The sequence below is a fragment of the Myxine glutinosa genome, chromosome 7, assembly GCF_964187855.1.
Source record: "Myxine glutinosa chromosome 7, kmMyxGlut1.1, whole genome shotgun sequence".
NCBI classification, from domain to species: domain Eukaryota; kingdom Metazoa; phylum Chordata; class Myxini; order Myxiniformes; family Myxinidae; genus Myxine; species Myxine glutinosa.
This window is the reverse complement of record NC_136267.1, coordinates 98,590,215-98,611,562: the sequence shown is the minus strand read 5'-3', so window position 1 is coordinate 98,611,562 and position 21,348 is coordinate 98,590,215. Positions and strand designations below refer to the sequence as shown.

Sequence of the window (21,348 nt, the reverse complement as noted above, 5' to 3'; positions counted from 1 at the left end):
GTGAAATAAAGATCTGCTTATTATATGGAAACAGAATAACTATATACTTTAACATTGTACATGTTGGAAAGATTGTTTGTTAAAATAACTTGTTCGACAAAAATGGAGACAATAAAGATTTTTTCCGCTTTCCCATATAAAAGCCTCCTGTGATTTCCCATGAGGTCTGAAAGAAATCTGATCACAATGTCATGAGATCTCTTGAGACATTCTCACTTCTATGCACCCGCCTTCCTGAAACTGTTCTGTTCCACTCTTCCTTCCAGGGCTTCAAGCAAGCAATGCATCATATACACCGCCACCTCGTGTCATCTCCCATCCTGATCAATGATCTTTATTACCCCCATTAAGCATTCCTAACCAAACCTTCTTCCTTGCTGATTTCAGTGTAACCTCTCACTCTCTCTCTGCCTATCCTTCCCTTGCCCTCTTTGTCTTCCTCTCTCTCCCCCTCTATCCCGCTCTCAACCACCTCCCTCTCCCCCCCCCCTCTCCCCTCCATCTCCCTCTTTCTCCTTCTCCATTTCTCCCCCTCCCTTTCTCCCCCACCCACTCTCCCCCTATGTTCCCCCTCTCTCCTTCCCTCTCCCTCCCTCTCCTTCTCTCCCCCTCTCTCTTCTTCCCTCTCCCTCTCCGTCCCTCTCTCTACCTCTCGCTCTCTCGCCGGTTTTACCCCCACTGCCAAATTAAACTTCCTCTTCCATGAGCCTCTTATAGAATAAAGAGTCATCAAGCACTTGATGGGCATTTAAGTTGCACGCACATGTTAATAAATAGTCTTACCAGTCTGTCTGTGGCAGAGTACTGATTTTCTGAGTCCAGATGACATTGCCCATCATGTGGTTGAAGCAGACCAGCTATCCGGCCATCCAATGGCAGATGAGAGCTGGCATCTGTAGCCATGAGCAGCAAATGTGTGGCTTCTTTCCTCCATCCTAATTGTTCCTACCACAGTAGACACTCACTTATTTTCCAATACTTGTATGCCTTTTTAAATTCCTTTTTATTTAATACAATCACCTCTGTTAACCACGCTGGTTTATATTCTTTAACATTATACAAATGGTGGAGGTAATAGGCCGTTTGCTTTGACCATCATAGTGTATTTGTAGGTGTGGAAAATATCCAGTCTAGATATACCCAATGGACAATTTTTGTCTGTGCACTTGTACGTCCCCCTCTCTTATCCACCCCGTCACCACATTTCAGATGGAACCAATAAATTAATTACAACAACTTTCACAATGGATATACAGTATAGTATAAAGCCTCTCGACAACACCTTTCCATCTCTTTCAACATAGGTGAAATATATATATCGAAAAAAGTTCGATAAATATGTATGGATCAACCATTTGTTCTAGATTCACATTCAAATTTGCACACTTAAAATGCAGACTTGACTACATCATATGCAAAAAACTTGCTATGCATTATAATTGGTCGGTTATTCTATAGAACTATGAAATGCTTAGCACACAGAGGTATCCAAGCACCCATGAAGTCAAAAAACTTGTTAACGTGACATCACAACATTGAAGTGTCATGACACTCCGTCTGCGCCTGTCTATCATGATGTCATGAGGCTTCTCTAGCTCCTTCTGTTCAGCGTCTGACCTTACCCAGATCCCTCAGGATGCATGCACTCTTCCAGTAACCTTCTCCTCATGGTTAAACCCCCAAAATGCAGGCTTACGACCCTTTATGGGAAGGTTCAACACCATATCATATCATTCCCCATCCTTACTCATGATCTTTTCTACCTCCATTAACCCTACCTACGACAACCCTCTTACATACAGGTTAAGTACTGTGTTTCCGCCCCTCCTCGCTCTCCTCTTTTCCTGCTTATTCATTCCTTTGCTTGTTGTGTTCAAATGTAGCCCTAATAGCCCCATTTGCCTATTTATCCTCTGTCAACTCGCTCTCCCATGAGCCTTGAAAAAAGATCTCATCATAATTAGGAAGAAGAAATCAACAATGGGGTTATCGTGGGTGGAATATAGATCAGAATATGGAATGATGGGGAAATGGTAACAAATTAGACATTTCAAAAATAAGTTTCTTACGGAACAAAATTGTAAATTTCATACTTACAACACAAACAGCAGCCTGAAGCATGGCATCAAAGCCACCCTCAGGAGAATCCTTGTTAGCAGATACCTTCTGCTTCAGCAGCTCTTGCCTGAAATGCTCTGTATCAGCTGTTAAAGAAAGTATGTGGTTGTAGGCAAAAGTTGGTGGGCAGTTTCTGAACACTCTTCCTCTGCAAATAAAAACAAGCGTTTATCATCCTCTAAAAAGACAGACTAGGTATTTCTTACGAGAGATTTTTCCCCATTTTTTCCCCTGATGACATATCCATAACATGTTGCTTGCTTTTTTCCTTAGAATGTACAGTATGCATTTTTATCATATATATATATTGTTATGGTTCTGTCGCCGGCCTTCTCCCCTTATCAAGGGGGGATTAATCCCCTTGTCTTTACTGACCTGGCGTGAACCGAGACCTATTACGTCCCTTCCGGACAGCGCAAAATAGGGTTTCGGGACCAAATTCTCGCTCGTACCTAAGTACTCGCGCTGCCCTGGAAGCGAGGTAACAAGCCTCGCACGAACCACGTGTGGATGGAATACGCCGAGCGGTTTGCGTACACGTGATCTGCGCAGTTATAGATAGTGGAACCCGATTGGAGCGATCTTATTCGTGCCACGCTTAGTCAATGGAGAAATCACGGGAACGATCGAATTCAGAAGAAAGGAAGAACAAATAGGTTAAATAATTATTACCACACGTATTTACAGTTCAGGACGAAGAGACACAGGGAAATCCTTATACAATCTTACTCTTAATTCCCAAAGACAACGGGCCCGTCTGACACACTCACACGGGGATTGCAGATGGGCAGGATGATGTTCAGGCCAAACGTGCCGGCTTGGTCGTCCAGGAACGGCCCCATCCGGCTCTCCTCGGTCACAGCACGTCCCGCGATGATGGCAAGCAGGCGAAGACAAGGCCACGTAGCGCGTCTCTCGAGCACAGGCGATATATCGGGGCGAACGGCAGGGAGGGCTTTTATGGCAAAGGGCGGTTACGCAGCTTCGTTCACTCGCTTGGCTGGAATGCGCAAGTTATAAACGCCCCGGCTGCGCCCACGTATGTTTAGCGATAGTAAAGTTCGTACAGTGCGAGTGATGCAAGTCCTCTTCCTGCACGTCCTCTCTCTCCTCTGCCAGTCCTGTCGAGGGCTTTGCGCATTGGGTTATATAGCCCCGCCCCGCGAGCCTTCTGGAACTCACCAGACTCTTCTCACCACGCCCTCTGATGCAACCACCTCGGAGCTCTGATTGGTGGCTCATGCTTACCGTCATCGCCTCTGACGCTCTGCCTCGGCCCCGCCCCGACCTTAACACCAGCCCCTCCTTCCTAGGCCTACCTTGTGTTAACTCGACTAGTGAGCGAGCAAAGGGCAGCAAAATGGATTGCGCCTACCGAGGTAGGATGGTTTGCTGAAGTAGGACCTATTCTCCTGTCTTCACACAACGCAGGATTAACACTGGAAGGGGCCTACTCTCACACATACTAAGACATAACTACACTACAAACGAGGCTACATTTTGCTTGTGTGACTATCTAAGGGGGGCAACCTTTAACCTTTATTGAGCTCACTGTACAAATCTCAAAACCGTAACAATATATATAGCTCTTTATAACCAATGACTGACTGATAATTCCTGATTTTAATGTTTGGTACCTTCCGGGTGTCGTAGAAAGCTGAAATTTGGCGTGCCGACAGACATCAAGCCGTTACACTGGCTAAAATCCCAGAACCGTCGGAAAGCATCCGTAAATAAAAATGTATGTAAAAAACCGTAAACGCATTAATAAAAAAACAACCTCAAACAATATTGAGCATTTGAAAATTGTAATTTCTATAAATGTAAACAGTGAAATAAATACATAAAAACAGTAAACGCATCTGTAAAAAAAAACCACAATCAATATTGAGCATTTGAAAATTGTAATTTCTATAAATGTAAACTGAAATAAAAACCTCAATCGATACCAAGCATTTGAAAATTGTATTTCTATAAATGTAAACTGAAATAAGAACCTCAATCAATATCTAACATTTGAACATTGTAATTTCTGTAAATGTAAACTGTGAAATAAACACATAAAAACAATAATAATACATAAAAACAGTAAATGCATCCGGGAAAAAAAAAACCACAATCAATATTGAGCATTTGAAAATTGTAATTTCTATAAATGTAAACTGAAATAAAAACCTCAATCAATATCTAGCATTTGAAGATTGTAATTTCTGTAAATGTAAACTGTGAAATAAATACATAAAAACAATAATAATACATAAAAACAGTAAACGCATCGGTAAAAAAACCACAATTAATATTGAGCATTTGAAAATTGTAATTTATATAAATGTAAACTGAAATAAAAACCTCAATCGATACCTAGCGTTTGAAAATCGTAATTTCTATAAATGTGAACTGTGAAATAAATACATAAAAACAATAATAATACATAAAAACAGTAAGTGTGTCCCTTAAAAAAAAAAAAATTAAAACCTAAATTGATATCTAGCAGCAGGTCGGTGATGCTTGTCTATAATCATAAAGCTTCTATTTATTATGTACCTACGTCCGAAGCAAGGTTTGTTATTGCTTACACAATGTGTAAGCATACCCCACTAGTATATGTATACAATTATGTTAGTAGCTGCTAATAGCCGAGGCCAGAAATTTCAACCATGGCTTCCAAGAAATAAAACATTGGTGTATTTCGTAGTTGTCTACAGGTTCCTGATTGCAGGCCTTCCTCTAGTGCTCGAGTGAATAGCCATGGATCAACCAGCCACCAAATTGAGTGTGACAGCATTATGCGAAGGTAAGTGCACTTACTTTTAGAGCCGTCTAGCGTTGGTTCAATTCCTGAACGACCCCACTATAAGCTGTTAGATTGGTGCTTTGCAAAATGAGTGCTGCATCAATCAATTTGTCGTCGTTCAGATCGACATTCAAATGAGTGTCTCATCTGCCAGCAATAGCTGCTGGATGTTAAAGATCCCACGGTGTCCTTTGGAAACAGTGGGGGAGTTATCGCCGGCAACCTGAACAAATTACAAATTCCTGTCGCCTTCCAATGAACGTCAGGCCTGACCTTCCAATTTGTAAAAGACTTGGGCAGAAATGTTCCCCAGCCAATCCCACAAGAAGATTAGTTTAATTGTGACCATTAAAAAGATTGACAAGAGTTGTGACAAAATGCAAAATTGTGATCATCAAGATGAGTTTGTTTGTTCGTTATACATTTTCAAACCCCTGTGCCAATTTCCTTGAAAACTGCTGTACCGCATTATTTTCAGACGCGGAAGGTCAACATCACAATAAAACTTTCACTTCTCCATCAAGTTGATGTTAAAACATGAAATAACAGCGCATTGGGCAATCGAGCATCGTATGGAGGATGCCCTCCTCGGTGGGGTGAGGGGCAGAGCTTGGCTTGGACTATGCAAAACATTTTCATATTCGAAAAAGGTTGTAGCCAAATATGAAGAAAACATTATTTTGTGTGGTTTTAGAAACATCATTGTATGCTTAAAACGTTTTTAAAACATTCTCAAATTTATGATTGTTAATGTGTAATATAATAACGCTTTTAAAATGTTTAAAAAACTTCTTTCAATAACGTTTTCACAATGTTTGGCATAATGTTTTTATGATGTTGTAACAACATTATTGTGTTAGCTGGGATGCTCTGTTGGGCCATATGGAATCAAACCAGTTGTATATAAATATGTATATTCTGTATGCAGAATGGAAATTGATATATAAAGGGTCCGCATTCTCCGCGAGACTACGCTGAGTGTAACGAGTGGTCACTGCCTTGAACAACGAAATGAGGGCATTTGGCCCATCATTTCCGTGTTGCATCTCGAGGTATATTTATGCCAAAGGTGTAAAGAACAGTCTTCTTGATGTTTTAAACTTGTTTTGTATATTTTTGATTACTCTTTGGTCTTCTAAAAAAAAATTGATTACTCTTCTAAAAAAAAACAACAACAAAAAAAACAACAACAAAAAAAAACAACAACATTGCCTCAAACAGGGAACCATGATTGTCATGGGGCCCGCAAGGCTAACCCCTGCTCTAGCGGGGAAAATGACCTTAAAACGATCATTCATTCTTTGGTCTTCTATCCTTTTGTTAATTAGCGACTTGTCAGTAAAGCATTTGTGTTTGACTACCATTGATTTTTTTTTTTAATGGCGATAAAACAGCTGTTTATATTTCAGAAGGGAAAGTTGTGGAGTAATCTGAGAAAGGTAATTGAGATAATAAAGGGGACAAAGTATTTGCAATCATATTATTGAGGTTGTGCTTAATGCCAGAATAAGGGGGCACAGCTTGATGATAAAGATAAATCAGTGCGTCAACATACAGTAGATAAGACACCTTTTAACACAGCAATTGATTGCTACTTGTGAATTTTCCAGGAAAAATAGTAGATCACTTTAAGAGTGAACTGGATGATAAGAGCGCAGAGAACTAAGGAATAAAAGGATGTAAATGGCTTGCAAGTAAGCAAGTAGTAGGGTGCGTGTGTCAATGTACGACTGCTTTGATGCATGCCTTACCCACCATGTACCTTATATACTACTACTTCCCTTCTCTCCCTTCCTGCATCTGCCTTCCACATCAATTAATTGCGTATCTCACTAAGTATGACAACTTAGTTGGGGGAAGAGAGGAATCGAACTCACCATCATGAACATGTGCTGTAGGGTTCTGAGGTTGGGGTAAAGATATCGCATAGACTGAATGGAGAGAATTCATACTTCTGAGATTTTAGTTAAGCCATGCAAGGGAAATCTTCTTCTCGGCCTTACCGTCAGCCAGAACCTTTTCTGAACCAACTACATAGTAATGCTGGCCTTCAAAGCCAGGCAGAGACTGGGTATCCTCCATCAATCCAAGTCTTTCCTTGGATAATCAGAGCTACTCATAGATAACAAAGGCCTTTGTCCATAGCTCAATGGAGTACTGCACTCTGTTATGGGTGTTGCTCCAGCATCACATCTGTCTCTTTTGGATTCTTTGTATCTAACGCTCTCAAAATGATTGGAATCCAGTTATGAGGCCGAAGCACAAGGTCTTGTTGCTCTCACATCGTAGGCAGGTCGGTGGTCTCTCTGTTTTCTACTGGCAGCTATTTTCTGATATCGCTCTCTCTCTCTGCTGTATGTTTTCCGAGCCTCCACAGCAACTGCAGGATGCACACATTCTTCCAGTAATCCCCTTGTAGTTAAACTCCCAAAATCCAGACCTACTGCGCACAACTCTTTTATTCCTCGCTTGCCCTGTCCAGTGTCCATACAACCACTCTCCTGTAGCTGTTCTGTCTTGCTCCCAAAGCCCCTCACACCCCTCCGCACTCCCGCGGAATTTTCACCATCTCTCCTCATCCACAATTCTGACCGATGATCTTTATTACCCCATTATGCTTTCCTAACTCAAACATTTTACTTGCTAGATTCAGTTTCCTCCCCTCCTCCCTGACCTCCCTCTTTTCCTGTTCGTTGATTTAGTCAGGTTCACCATGTTAACAAATATAATTTCGTTCAAAAATTTGGGAGATTAGCAAACCCATACATTTTTGGAATCATCAGAGCATGGAGAATCCGAAAATCAATGTTGGCATTTGCACAGACAAAGATTTTGGATTTTCAAAATGGCCACCATAAAATACATATTTTGCGCTATCTCGGCTTCTAGTCAACCTAGAAACTTAATTACATATGCTAATCCTATGTTTTCTGGGTCAAGGAATCCAATAAAGGCCTCAAAATAGTGCTCGGAATTATAGAAAAGCAACAAATAAAGGTAATTAAAAACCATTGTCTTTATATTTGTGATATAACTGTATTACATAATACATGATATTGCAAGTCCTTTGAAGTTATAGTTATAGGTATGGGTTTATAAAGCAGGAAAGCAGCCTTGTTAGTCTCAGATTGAACTATAAGTCCTATACACAGGATCTACGAGGTCTAATACCGTTCAGGAATATGCTCTTACAGATCTTCATCACTATCCTGAGTGTCATTTTCGCAAAGGTGTCTACGCAAATGTAAACATTAATTTTTGGATTCTTCATGCTCTGAATATTCCAAAAATGTATAGTTTTGCTAATCTACCAAAATTTTGAACGAAAAAACATAGTGAACCTGACTAATTCCTTTGATGTTTGTCACACTGTTAGTTATATCGAGCTCTTCCGTGAGCATTGCCCCTTGTAAATAAAAAGCCCCGTTCACCTCCTACAATGGTGGTGCCAAACTGTTTGAAAATTGAGAATTTGTCCAAAACTTCTGATGAAATTTCACTAAGCTTTCCAGGAAGTTACGACTGAAGTTTCAGGGTGCTGATGGGTATGAAAGCAATTGTCATCGACTTTGCTTGTAACCTTGGAGCATTGCTTCATCGGAATTATCAACAATTATCTTATGCAAGCAACAGCAGAGTAGAAGTTGGTTGGTTTGTTCCTTTTCTGCTTCATCCCCATATTCCCATTCCTCTTGTTGCTGTGTTTAATTCAGCTTGTTCACCCCCATGTGTCCTCCTCCTCCTCCTCTCCTTGATCTCACACTCGCTTCTACTTTGCTGTTGGTGTTTCCCCCCTTTCCATTCGGCTCCCTTAGAATCTGCTCCAGCTCTTCTACAAACTTAGACCATGTACATACAAAAAAGATGAATGAAAGGTACCATTTTTTCCGACTCCTTTTTAAAAACTTGCAGGCACGTGACTTCATGCACAACCTAAAATTATAGTTTTGGAGCATGTTGGATCTATCAATTGCCTTATCCTGTTGTGTCTATCTTATCATATGTATTTTCTTCAAAGGTACTATGTGGAGTTATGCTGCTGCCCCACAAAATGGTTTGCACACAACTTGATCAAATCTGTTTCTAATATACAAATGGAGAGTTAACTATGATACAAAAGCAGTTGGGTGCTGGGACTCACTCTGTGCAGGGGTTTTCCTGGTAGCGCTCACCCACATTGATGAACGGAGACACCAATTTATCGACGAAAGAACCAAATCCAAGACGGAAGTTGCTGGTCAATTTTGCCATCTGATCTGCTAGGACTGGGCCCAGATCTCGTATAGTGTGCAAATCATTATGCATGGATAAAGACAAGTCCATAAGGTAGTACAAGTCCACAGGATAGTCCTCTGCCTGACGAACAGAGATGGGGAATCGCACCTTCTGCCCTGAAAAAGATTCAGCGTGCAAATCACTTAAGCTCAAGATGTTTTGAGATAAACCAGTGATAAACCAGTGATAAACCAGTGATAAACCAGTGATCCCTTTAATAGCAGTTAATAATTTTATCAATGTGTAATCTGCCTTTGTATATTTTACTGGACATAAAACAATACTCCTGAGAAACAGATATTATATGGATGGGATCAACAGAATGTTGATGGAAGTATGCTGACCACCATGGGAAACAAAGAGAAGCTCACGTTTCAGACATTAACCCTTCATTGGAGCAAAGGAGAGAGATGGGATAGGGGGAAAGCTTGATGTAGGCATCAGAGGCATGACAGAGATTGGGATTGTCATAGGGGTGGGAATAACTTATACCTCACAAAAAGGAGGGTCAAGGTTAAAGAGTCAAAAGTCAAATGGACCAGGACTGGGGGAAAGAGGAATGATATCAGGGAATTGAAAAGGAGAGAGAGAGAAAAGAGACGATAAACAAGTAAAAAAAAAAAAACTAAAACTAAAACGACCAAAAAGGAGAGAAAACAAATATTAGAGTGAAGTGGAGAAGCAGGAGAGCTTGAGCATGACCTGGTCTCTCTTGAGCATGATCCCGAGCATTGAGCATCATCCCGAGTGGGCTGACTGTCATCTCTTGAGGTCAAAAGTTACAGGTAGAGATTTGGGGCAACCCTGCTGGGAGCCCCTCCCCACCCCCTGATCCGAAATCGAAAAATATAAGGCTGGGCGATCCTGCGGACCATTGAGTACACGCACTGTATCGCATTTCAGAGCAATCGGTCAGTAAATAAGGGACGAGTAGGGATCTGATGTTTCAGTGGGCAATCTCCCCCCCTCGCCCCCCTCTCTCCTGTTTTTCCTCTCTACTTTTATCTTTCCTTCTTTTTGGTGCTCCAGTTTAGCTATTTATTTATCATCATTTGTGTGTTCCCTCTTTTGATTCTAGTTCATTTCTCTATCATTTTCCCCTTCTTGAGTCCAGTTCGCTTGACCTTTAACCCCTGAACCTTGACCCTTGTTTTTTTTTGTCTAAACATGTCATTCGCAACACAAGTACATTCTGATCCCTAGCATGCCTTTGATGCATGCACCTCTGACTCACTCCCACCTTCCATCAAATTTTTCTCGTCTCTCCTCTCTCCTCTCTCTCCTCTCTCTCCTCTCTCCTCTCTCCTCTCTCCTCTCTCCTCTCTCCTCTCTCCTCTCTCTCCTCTCTCCTCTCTCCCCTCTCCTCTCTCTCCTCTCTCTCTCTCTCTCTCTCTCAGAAAGGGTTAATGCCCAAAACTTCAACTTCTTGCTTTCCACAGAGGTAGCATACGTCAGTCAATGTTTTGCTAATTCCATCCGCTGTACTAATTGTCTGCAGATGTAGACAGACTATTTCATGTTCAGCCTTCACAAAAGCTAGTCAGTTTTCCATTCACCAGATGAAATGAACAGATTATCCAGTTCTGAGTTCAAATGTACGTGTCAACAATTCTGAACAACAGCGAGGTCCTTCCACTGACTGTGATGTAGTACTGACATTCATTATCTGCTGATAATTGGAAAGATGAGCAATGTATTTGTTTCAATGATTAATTCATTCAATTGGTTGCATCATCATTCAGTTAGTTACATCATGCCACTGAAGAAGTGGTCCTGCAGATTAGAGCAGGCACAGTGTATTTATACAGTCTCACAATGGTTGACACAACAACATCAAATATTAATTGGGGTGGTGGAGAGTGGATATAGGTGTGACATTGATTAATTAATTAATGCTATAAGAGCAGACCCTCATCTGAAAGACCATCTATTCTCAATCCACCACATTTCCAAGCATTCACAAGCATGACTGTCTCCTGATCATCCACTGCACCATTCATTTTTTTTTTTTTTTAATCTGACATGTTGATACAATTGAAAGGCACCTGGACGTAGAGTTAATGCAATGTGTTGTGGAGATAGCTGAGTGAGGTTGTCGATTCCATTTCCACGTGGAGACCACCCATGTTGCCAGTGATTGTGTGGTACTGCCTGCAGCAAGGAGACCACACTTTGTGGAGCCGCCACATCATTAGGAGGACATCCTTGCTGGAGCAGCTGCTCTGGCAGATTGCAGCGATATTTGGAAAATGTCTGTGTGGACACGAATAAAAACAGATACTATATATTCTTGCTGTTGCAGAAAGTAAAGCAAATTAAATTCCCTCCAAAGGTACTATTGGTTGTCTTCATCCTCCATCTTTTCTTCGCTGCTTTGATGTCGCCACCACTGTCATTGCTTGTGCATGGGATGTTAGGGATTTCCAAAGAACAGTGTTTGTCATGGAGGTCCAACATTGTGCTAGAATTAAACTACACTACTGGTCAAAAGTTTTAGAACACCTCAATTTTTCCAGTTTTTATTGAGATTTACGCAGTTTAATGTCCAGTGAATAAGCTGAAATGGTACAAAGGTAAGCAGTAAACTGCTCGAGGTTAAAAAAATGTTTAGGTTGGCAAAAACGGGAAAATAATGTAAATTGCACAGTTATATTGTAAAAAAAGGCCTTCTTCAGGGAACAAGTAATGGGTTAACAACTTACAGCTGTTCTGCAGCAATGTAAGTAAATTAAGCCTTGAAGGTTGATGCAAACAATTCCTACAGGTGTCCTAACCTCTGCTGATTACTTGATTACAAACCCCCTGTCCATAAAAGCAGTATTGGAACAGACTGTTATTACAACCTCTGAAGCATTATTTGGACAAAATTGCACTGCAGGAAGTAGTATATTGGAAACTGGAGGAAACTCTGAGAGGAAGAGGTCTGGCAGACCCAAAGCCACAACAGAATCAGAAGACAAGTTTCTGAGAGTCAACAGCTTGCGTGATAGGCGGCTCACAGGACAACAGCTTCAAGCACAGCTTAACACTGGTCGAAGTAAGCAAGCCTCAGTTTAAACTGTGAAGAGAAGACTTCCAGCTGCAGGTTTGACAGGTCGAGTGGCAGTAAGAAAGCCATTGCTAAGATGGCAAAATAAGAAAAAGAGGCTTGCCTGGGCCATGAAGCACCGCCAGTGGACTACTGAAGACTGGAAGAAGGTCTTATGGACCGATGAATCAAAATTTGAAATCTTGGTTCATCACGCAGGGTTTTTATACGCCATCGAGTAGGTGAAATGATGGTTCCTCAGTGTGTGACACCAACTGTCAAACATGGAGGAGGAAGCGTGATGGTCTGGGGCTCTTTTGCTGGATCCAGAGTCGGCGACTTGCACAGAGTGACTGGAACCCTGAACCAAAAGGGCTACCACAGCATTTTGCAGCGCCATGTAATACCCTCTGGTATACGCCTAGTTGGTCAGGGGTTCATCCTACAGCAAGATAATGACCCTAAACACACCTCCAGGCTATGTCAAAACTACCTTTGAGGAAAAGAACAAGACGGTCGGCTTCAAATCATGGAATGGCCAGCACAGTCTCCAGACTTAAACACCATCGAGCTGGTTTGGGATGAATTGGACAGAAGGGTGAAAGCAAAGCAACCTACAAGTGCAACACATTTGTGGGAACTTCTGTAACAGTGTTGGGAAGAACTTCCCGAACAATATTTGATTTCCATTGTAGAAAGAATGCCACGAGTGTGTTCGGCGGTTATATCTGCAAAAGGTGGCGACTTTGCTGAGTCAAAATTTAAATAAAATTTTGTGAAACAAAATGATTGTATGATTTATTTTTTATCTCCAATTGTTTATTTGTTCTATGCTTAATTTCAGAGTACATTGAGACATTACACTGCGTAAATTTCAATAAAAACTGGAAAAATTTAGGTGTTCTAAAACTTTTGACCAGTAGTGTACAATACATGTTTTATTATCAACTAGTAAAAAGCCAAATATGACGGGCTGGAACAGTTTGTTAGACAATGCAGCCTCGTGAGCGTGCCAAAGTCTGAAGCCTCGGACTAGTGTTCAGTGTGCTTGCTTACATCTTCTTAATTTTTTTTGTGTGTGTGTACAAGATCGAGGCTTGTGTAAGAGCTAACATTAATCATATAAAAACAAACTGACACATAAAACATATGATAAAGGGAGTGTGAGACAAGATGGCGAGAGAGAGAGAAGCACACAAGTACAACAGTAGAGAGCAGGGACATCGGGAGATCTGTGGGAGGGAGAGGGCTTGGGGGGACGGGGCATGGGAAGGGGGGGGGGGGGGTGGATGGAAGTGGTAAAAAACACATGGACACTGCTCGGACATCCATGAAAGAAGTCGGTATTTCAAAAAAGTGGACATCATACGTATTTTTTTTTTTTTTTTTTTTTTTGCATACAAGATCGAGGCTCGTGAAAGAGCGAAAATGATTTTTGATATGATTTTTGATATATGATATAATTAGACATCATACAGACGTAAATGAATACTCATTTCACTCTGTGGGTGTTACACATCACCTGCAGGAAATTTCAGATCCCTGCACCTTGATTTATTGTTATTTAAAAAAAAAATGCTTTTGTACACTGCCCTTGAGGCTCGGTTGGCAAGCTACCGTCTACAATTCCAATAAAAGAGACATAAATACTCTTTTATGGAAAATGTTTTTCAAGTTTTTTTCTCCTCAAAAATAGACCGTAGTGAACACACATTTATGTTAAAAGATTGGCCTTTAAAACCTACCCTTATGAAGGGGGACAGACATTTGTACAAACACACAAACTGACATTGGTAGATATAGGGGAGATATAGGATGGTAGATATAGGATGTCAATGGCATAACTGGAGGAATTCAGGTCTGAGTATAAATTCTTTCTCACTATCAACATGTATCCAGTGTAACACTTTCTCCCTGACTCGTTTATACCTCGGTATAGCTTGGGCTATAACCCAGATTATACCCCGGGTAGATAGGGGGAGTGGTTATACTATTTGCTAGCCTAGCTCAAGGTACAAAATGGCCTGGCCAGCAATATACCAGGGCTATAATATGGGCTAGCCCAGACTACATTCAGAGCATTGACTAGTCGAGGAGAAGGGTTTTGGCTGTTACCATTTTAGCTCTCGTATCTAAACACTGGAATCTTCTTCTCTAAAACTACACACACAATTTCGATAAAATTTGACCATAACCTTCATCAACTGTAATGTACTAAAGGTGTTCACTGCATTAAAAACTATAGCAATGCGACTGTGTCGCCAATATGCCTCCGCATAGTCCCACAATGGTTAGATGCCCTCGTTCACTGTCCTAAAAATAAACACGTTTGATTTAAATCCCTTCAGCTGTTTTCAAGTATCACATTTTCACCAGCCATGACGGGTTTCACATTGATCTGAGAAGCGGTTTCAGAGAAGCGATTTTTTAAAATTATCGGCTTTCAAGCTAATATGGCTACCACACCACGTGACATATGACCTTAAAAAATGTGCACACTGCATATGTATGGGTAGATGATCACATTTGTGAAGTTTTGTGTTGATCGGATAAGGTTCATTTTTCTATCCAAGATGGCTGCCAAACCATGTGACCGACATCATCATTTTCAAACTATATACAACAATGGTGTTAGATGATATTTGTAAAATTTCGCATCGATAGGGCAAGGGGTTTCAGAGATATAATTATTTAATATTTTCCTTCAATCCAATATGGCTGGCACACCATGTGACCAATGACGTTTTTGTGGTCATCTTTTAATCGCCGTGTTAGTCAATGACACACGTAACATTTTGAGTCAATTGATTTGGTGGTTTGGGGGAAGATGTTTTTTTAGGGTTTTAGGTTAAATCCAATATGGCTGCCAAACCATGTGACCTATGATGTCATAAATTTAATGTTTCAATACAAATGTGTCATAAAACATATGCCTGCAATTTCTGATTTTTAGGATAAGGAATTCGATTAAAACATTTTTGGCTGGTATACCACTTCACCTATGATGTCATCATTTTCATGCTTTTGTTCCCCATTGGGAGTACTTGACAATGTGCCAAGTTTCAAATTTTTCCATTCAGCAGTTTCCGACAAATAATTTTTTTAATTATTTGCATTTAATCCAAGATGGCTGCCATACCACGTGACCTATGTCATCACAATTATCATAGAAACATTCTGCATGGGTGTCACTCCTACCCTGAAAGTTTCGTCTCAATCGGACCTGTGGTTGCTGAGAAAACGAGGTTTAGCCCGTACGGACGGACGTACGGATGTACGAACGGACAACCTGAAAACATAATGCCTCCGGCCACCTTTGGGGGCGGAGCCATAAAAATCAGGGGTTTTCCCCCAAAAATAGGTATTTGCTTTCTTCGCCGTTACATATTTTGTGGGTCATCCATGCCTACCAGTGGTCCCCTGGTTCTACCCGGTGAGCCCAGGGACGTTTCCCCTCTTTTTATATGGGACTATTTTATGATCTCAAAGGGACTACTTTATTAAAACCCAAAATGATCATTGACTCTGGCACATACTATGAAGGTCCGTAACGCCATAAAATTAAATGGTTGTTTCCAATTTTCGAGGAGAATGCTTTCTTTGGACGGGGATATCAACTGGGTTGGCCGGTCTGTATTTATCGATTCTGTGGATTGAAAGCCGAAAGGTGAAATCCAAAAATGAGTAAGCCATTGTGGACTGATACGCTGGAAAAATTACCTGTTTGTGATTGCTTGTATATTTGTGATATTGCTGGTAATGTGGCACAGGTATAGGTATAGTGGACCATATTATAGCTGTGTCTTAATCATGAAGTGTTGAAATACAGTATACTCATTAATTAATTTGTATAAAATATACTTAGAGTTATTGACGAGACCAACTTTGCTTCGGGGCAGAGAAGATACTCCTCAATACCCACTTTCAATCAATAAAATAATATACATGAGTTAAGGAGCAAAATCATGGCTCAAGATAACGTATGGATTAAAATATAGCGTTAACTGTATTAATAAAAGTTAAAATTATTATAAAAATGCAGAAAACAAACTTTAAAAAAAATCATTTCATGACTTTTTGTGTTAGGCCACGGACTTACTAACTGGAAGTTTACCTTCTGGGTGTAAACAGAAATGTCCAGAACGTGACAGATGAAGAACTTGACATTTTGACAATGATATCAAATTGATTTAGGCCCATTGCTATAGCTGTGTATTTATGGACGGACCTTGTGTGCACACCATGCACAGCTGGGATGCAGAAGAACACACTCTTGGCAGGAGGAAACTTGATCCGCAATGCATGGGTTGCTACTGGGCCTGGACCCTGGAGAATGAGCACAAAACACGCATGTGTCACACAAGCAGACATGAGTAATTGCAAAATTCAAATAGTCCAGGAGCTAAACTCTTCATTTGAAATAATTGTGCATTTTGTGTTAAAAGCACCATATTTGGCACACTTACAGTTTGAACCATTATGATCAATGTTACACATGGAGTCAACACCACAAACACACCAATGGTAGAATTTACAGGGGTCATTTGAACCCATAATAACCTTGTTAGTAAATAACTATTTCAGGGTGTTTTATTGTTTAATGACCATACGAATTGTTCCATAGAATCAGGAAATGTACTTTTAAGTTTACTTTGAGACATCTTGAATGACATAACACAAGGAGATACTATGAAGAATTTCTGTGACTTTCAAATGACGTCTGCCACTATCATCTCCCCCACCCCCTGTCGCTACACCACCTTAAAAAGCCCTTCACAACCAAACTATTTTTCCATAGCTTGGATAAAAATATCCAAGCTACGGATTGAGTGTAATTGTGGTTTCTATACAGTTGATTTAAGAGACAAAGGAATTGGGAGCAAGTCATCCCCCATACAAAGCCATGATATTTTCTACACCCATTAAACCATCCCCCAACCCTCTCAAAATTTTGCTTATGTATCCATGTTGTCCACCCCTTGCGTTCTCCCTAACCCTCATTGTTACCTTTTTTTTTTTTCTTTTTTTTTTTTTTTTTCTATACTGAATCGAGGCTCGTGAAAGAGCTGACAACCGCGAGGGAAAGACAAAGACAGTACATGGGGACCGCGAGGGAAAGACAGTACATGGGGACCGCGAGGGAAAGACAAAAACAGCACATGGGGACCGCGAGGGAAAGACAAAGACAGCACATAGGGACCGCGAGGGAAAGACAAAGACAGTACATGGGGACCACGAGGGAAAGACAAAAACAGCACATGGGGACTGCGAGGGAAAGACAGTACATGGGGACCGCGAGGGAAAGACAAAAACAGCACATGGGGACCGCGAGGGAAAGACAAAGACAGTACATGGGGACCGCGAGGGAAAGACAGTACATGGGGACCGCGAGGGAAAGACAAAAACAGCACATGGGGACCGCGAGGGAAAGACAAAGACAGTACATGGGGACCACGAGGGAAAGACAAAGACAGCACATGGGGACCGCGAGGGAAAAGGATCCCTTGTTTGTCAGTCTCCATCTACCTTCTCCCTGCCATTGGCTTTTCCCCTTTCTCCTGCATCTTCCATGGGGGAACGCTCATCTAGAATATCCAGTGAAAGGCTTGGTATGATTAGTAGGTCAGACCTCATCCTCTTAGAATGCTTTACCCATGACCAATGTTGCAATTTTTAGGCAGACACAATATTCTTGTTTCTCAAAAGGCGACCAACAGGGTTGGCGGCAGGAAGGGCCGGCCATTTCATCCGGCCATGAAACATTGCTTCAAAAAGGGGACCACGGTGCCCAAAAAAGGCCAACCCCTGTTCTGCGGGGAAAAATGGCCTCTAAAGGTGGTTCTTTCTCAACAACAGATACATCTAAACAACCCAGTTGCATCTGCTTAATAGGAGCTTTATTTGTTGTTCCAGGAAGACACTGGGGAGCCTTTGCAGTGTTAAGAAAAGTTATCCAAAGAAGATGTTGGAAGTGGGTATAAGTCTTTCATGGACAATCTGTATAAATTCAAGGAACTTGGATGCATGGCCATGTCTGTGGACATTGAATGGCTTGATTATGGTATAATCACTCCCTCCCCCTCCCGATTAAACAGACACTGATGGCTAAATCGGTGTCTGTTTGGCACAAATCTTGTTGCCTAAAGTTCAACAATATGAAGCTGAAGTGGGCTATAAAGACGGAACGGGAAGAGTCCACACAAGAATCCCAAGGCATGGGAGACAGATGGAAACCACTTGTTTCTTTTGTGAAAAACCAGAAGGAAATCACGATTTCTGATGTGGACCAGCTAGCTTGTCTGTAAATGTGCATTTCAGCTGCAAGATATGAAATTTATCATGAAGTTATCCCAAAAAGGCATGACAGTCCTAGAGGCAAATTATCATGCCAATTGTCCCTCAACCATACACAACATGGCATTAAGGGCTGATAAAAGCAGTATTAGTGAAAGGCCAGATACTCGTCTACATGGCATCATGTTTGTGGAATGAGTGGCATATATGGAGGACTACCGTGAGGAAGAAGATATTTGTCGTGTTTTCAAGTTACTAGATCTGGCAGGTCTATATCAGACTCGACTGGTGCAGTTGGGTGTCAACAATGACAACCGACTTCACAGGAAGAACCTGAAAGTCAAATTACTGGCAGCGTTTCCTGATGTAATGACACATACAGAGGTTCGTGATATTCTTCTCAAGTTTGAGGAGCATCTTGGAAGTGCAATGAGCAAGGCATGTGATCACGACAACGAAGTTTGTTCTTTTCGGGAGAATTTGGGGCAGAAAATGTGGTGTGCCCATTAAAAATGTGAACTGGTCTTTTCACTACTGGGGCTCTAGATACCACATAGACAACAACCCGAGTTCCACAACAGCTCATGACTCATTTCATGGGACTGCAATTTCTGTCATACAGCATCCATCGCATGAATCAACAAGCAATGACCGTGGGATCCTTGCTATCGTGGGAACTATTAATCGGTCACGTTCTGGACATTTCTGTTTACACCCAGAAGGTAAACTTCCAGTTAGTAAGTCCGTGGCCAAACACAAAAACTCATGATTTTAAAAAAAGTTTGTTTTCTGCATTTTTATAATAGTTATAACTTTTATTAATACAGTTAACGCTATATTTTAATCCATACGTTACCTTGAGCCATGATTTTGCTCCTTAACTCGTGTATATTGTTTTATTGATTGAAAGTGGGGTTTGAGGAGTTTACAGTCAAACTAAATTGAATAACATTCCAAACAGGATCTTCCTGTTTTAGGGACGTCATACGGTATACATAAACTAGCATGGCACTCGGTAGAGCACATACCTCAGCCTGGCTGAACAGTTTACGTTTTGTATCCCACTGATAGGTCAAATCTGGATCTGGACCTGAACGAAAAGCAAATCACCTTGTTCTTGTCACATAATCAACTCATCCACCAACTTTTGCCATTAGTCATCCACAACTTTTTGAAATGTCGTGCTATATATCGTTTTTGGCCCTATCACTCAATGGTGAAGAATCACTTAGAAATTTAAAAATTCTCGTATCCGAATCCATATTTGTATATTCACCAAAATCTAATCAATTTGTCCTTGTCAAACACCAAACCTGTCCACCAATTTTTGTAATAATCTGTCCACAACTTTTTGAGATAACCTGCTCAGACAGACAGACAAGCAACAGCGGCGAAAACATAACCTCCATCCATCTTTGGTGGTGAAGGTAATTATGAAAACAAAATTAAATGATACAAGTCAGGAGACGACGATGGTTCACGAGCGAGCGGTATTCAATGACAAAGGACGGACGGTAACCGAAACAGGCCCGGACAGGCCAGGCCCGGAAATGTCAAAACGAAGGTTACTGACCTTTAAATGAGATAGAAAATAATGTATAATCAGTTATGAGGTTAGTTAGCTACACAATACCGAAACTTCGGTGAAAAATGAAATGAAAATAAATAAATTAATAAATAAATAAATTTTAAAAATGAAAAAAAAAAAATGAAAAATCGAGCTCCGTGGGGCTAGACACATGACATTGGCCTAACCAAATATCGAAACTCCTGTCAGATTCCACCAAACCCCTCGGAGAAGATGTTGCTTGAACTCGATTACCCCCTAAAAAGACATCTTTTTCGAGCGTGGCTCCGCCCACAATGGGCGCCATACGCCCACTCTAGGCAGGACACAAATAGATCATGATATCAACCTCCCACCCAAGTTTCATCAAGATCGGATGATATCATCGGGTAGTTATGCTGCGGACAGACACACACACACACACACACACACACACACACACACACACACACACACACACACACACACACATACACACACACACACACACACATGACGAATATAGTGGTCACTTGATAACTCGTGAACCAAAAATAAAATAATGCAAAACACATGAAAACTGAAAATCCATCTTTGAGATCGTAGAGGTTCCCTGACCCAAAACAGTCGAGAAAAACAAATCGAAAAAGTCCATCCTGAATACTGTTATAATAGCTTCATCAGTACACTACATGGCCAAAAGTATGTGGACACCCACACATCACACCCATAGTGCTCGTCGAACATCTCATTCCAAAATTATGGGCAATAATATGGAGTTGGTCCTCCGTTTGCTGATATAACAGCCTCCATTCTTCTGGGAAGGCTTTCCACTAGACTAGATGTTGGAACATTGCTGCGGGGATTTGCTTCCATCCAGCCACAAGAGCATTATTGAGGTCTGGCACTGATGTTGGGCGATTAGGCCTGGTTCGCAGTCGGCGTTCCAATACATCCCAAAGGTGTTCCATGGGGTTGAGGTCAGAGCTCTGTGCAAGCCAGTCAAGTTCTTCCATACCGATCTCGACAAACCATTTCTGTATGGACTTCACTTGGTGCACGGGGGCATTACCTTGCTGAAACAAGAAAGGGCCTACCCCAAACTGTTGCCACAAAGTTAGAAGCACACAATCGTCTCGAATGTCATTATATGATGTAGCGTTAAGATTTCCCTTCACTGGAACTAAGGGGCCTAGCCCGAACCATTAAAAACAGCCCCAGACCATTATTCCTCCTCCACAGAACTTTACAGTTAGCACTATGCATTCGGGCAGGTAGCGTTCTCTTGGCATC

The 21,348-nt window shown here is 41.2% G+C and overlaps 1 protein-coding gene across 2 annotated transcripts in view; it reads right to left on the bottom strand.

Annotated features, from left to right (window-relative positions):
• Positions 1-21,348, bottom strand: part of LOC137431462 (integrin beta-5) — a 96,259-nt gene that overhangs the window by 49,175 nt on the left and 25,736 nt on the right. For both annotated transcript variants that reach the window (XM_068122806.2, XM_068122807.2), the window contains 5 exons: positions 16,444-16,541; positions 11,233-11,440; positions 9,054-9,303; positions 2,098-2,266; positions 784-945 (listed from right to left, as the gene is read on the bottom strand). In XM_068122806.2, coding sequence (XP_067978907.2) covers positions 784-945; positions 2,098-2,266; positions 9,054-9,303; positions 11,233-11,440; positions 16,444-16,541 — 887 coding nt within the window. The remainder of the gene's footprint in view (positions 1-783; positions 946-2,097; positions 2,267-9,053; positions 9,304-11,232; positions 11,441-16,443; positions 16,542-21,348) is intronic.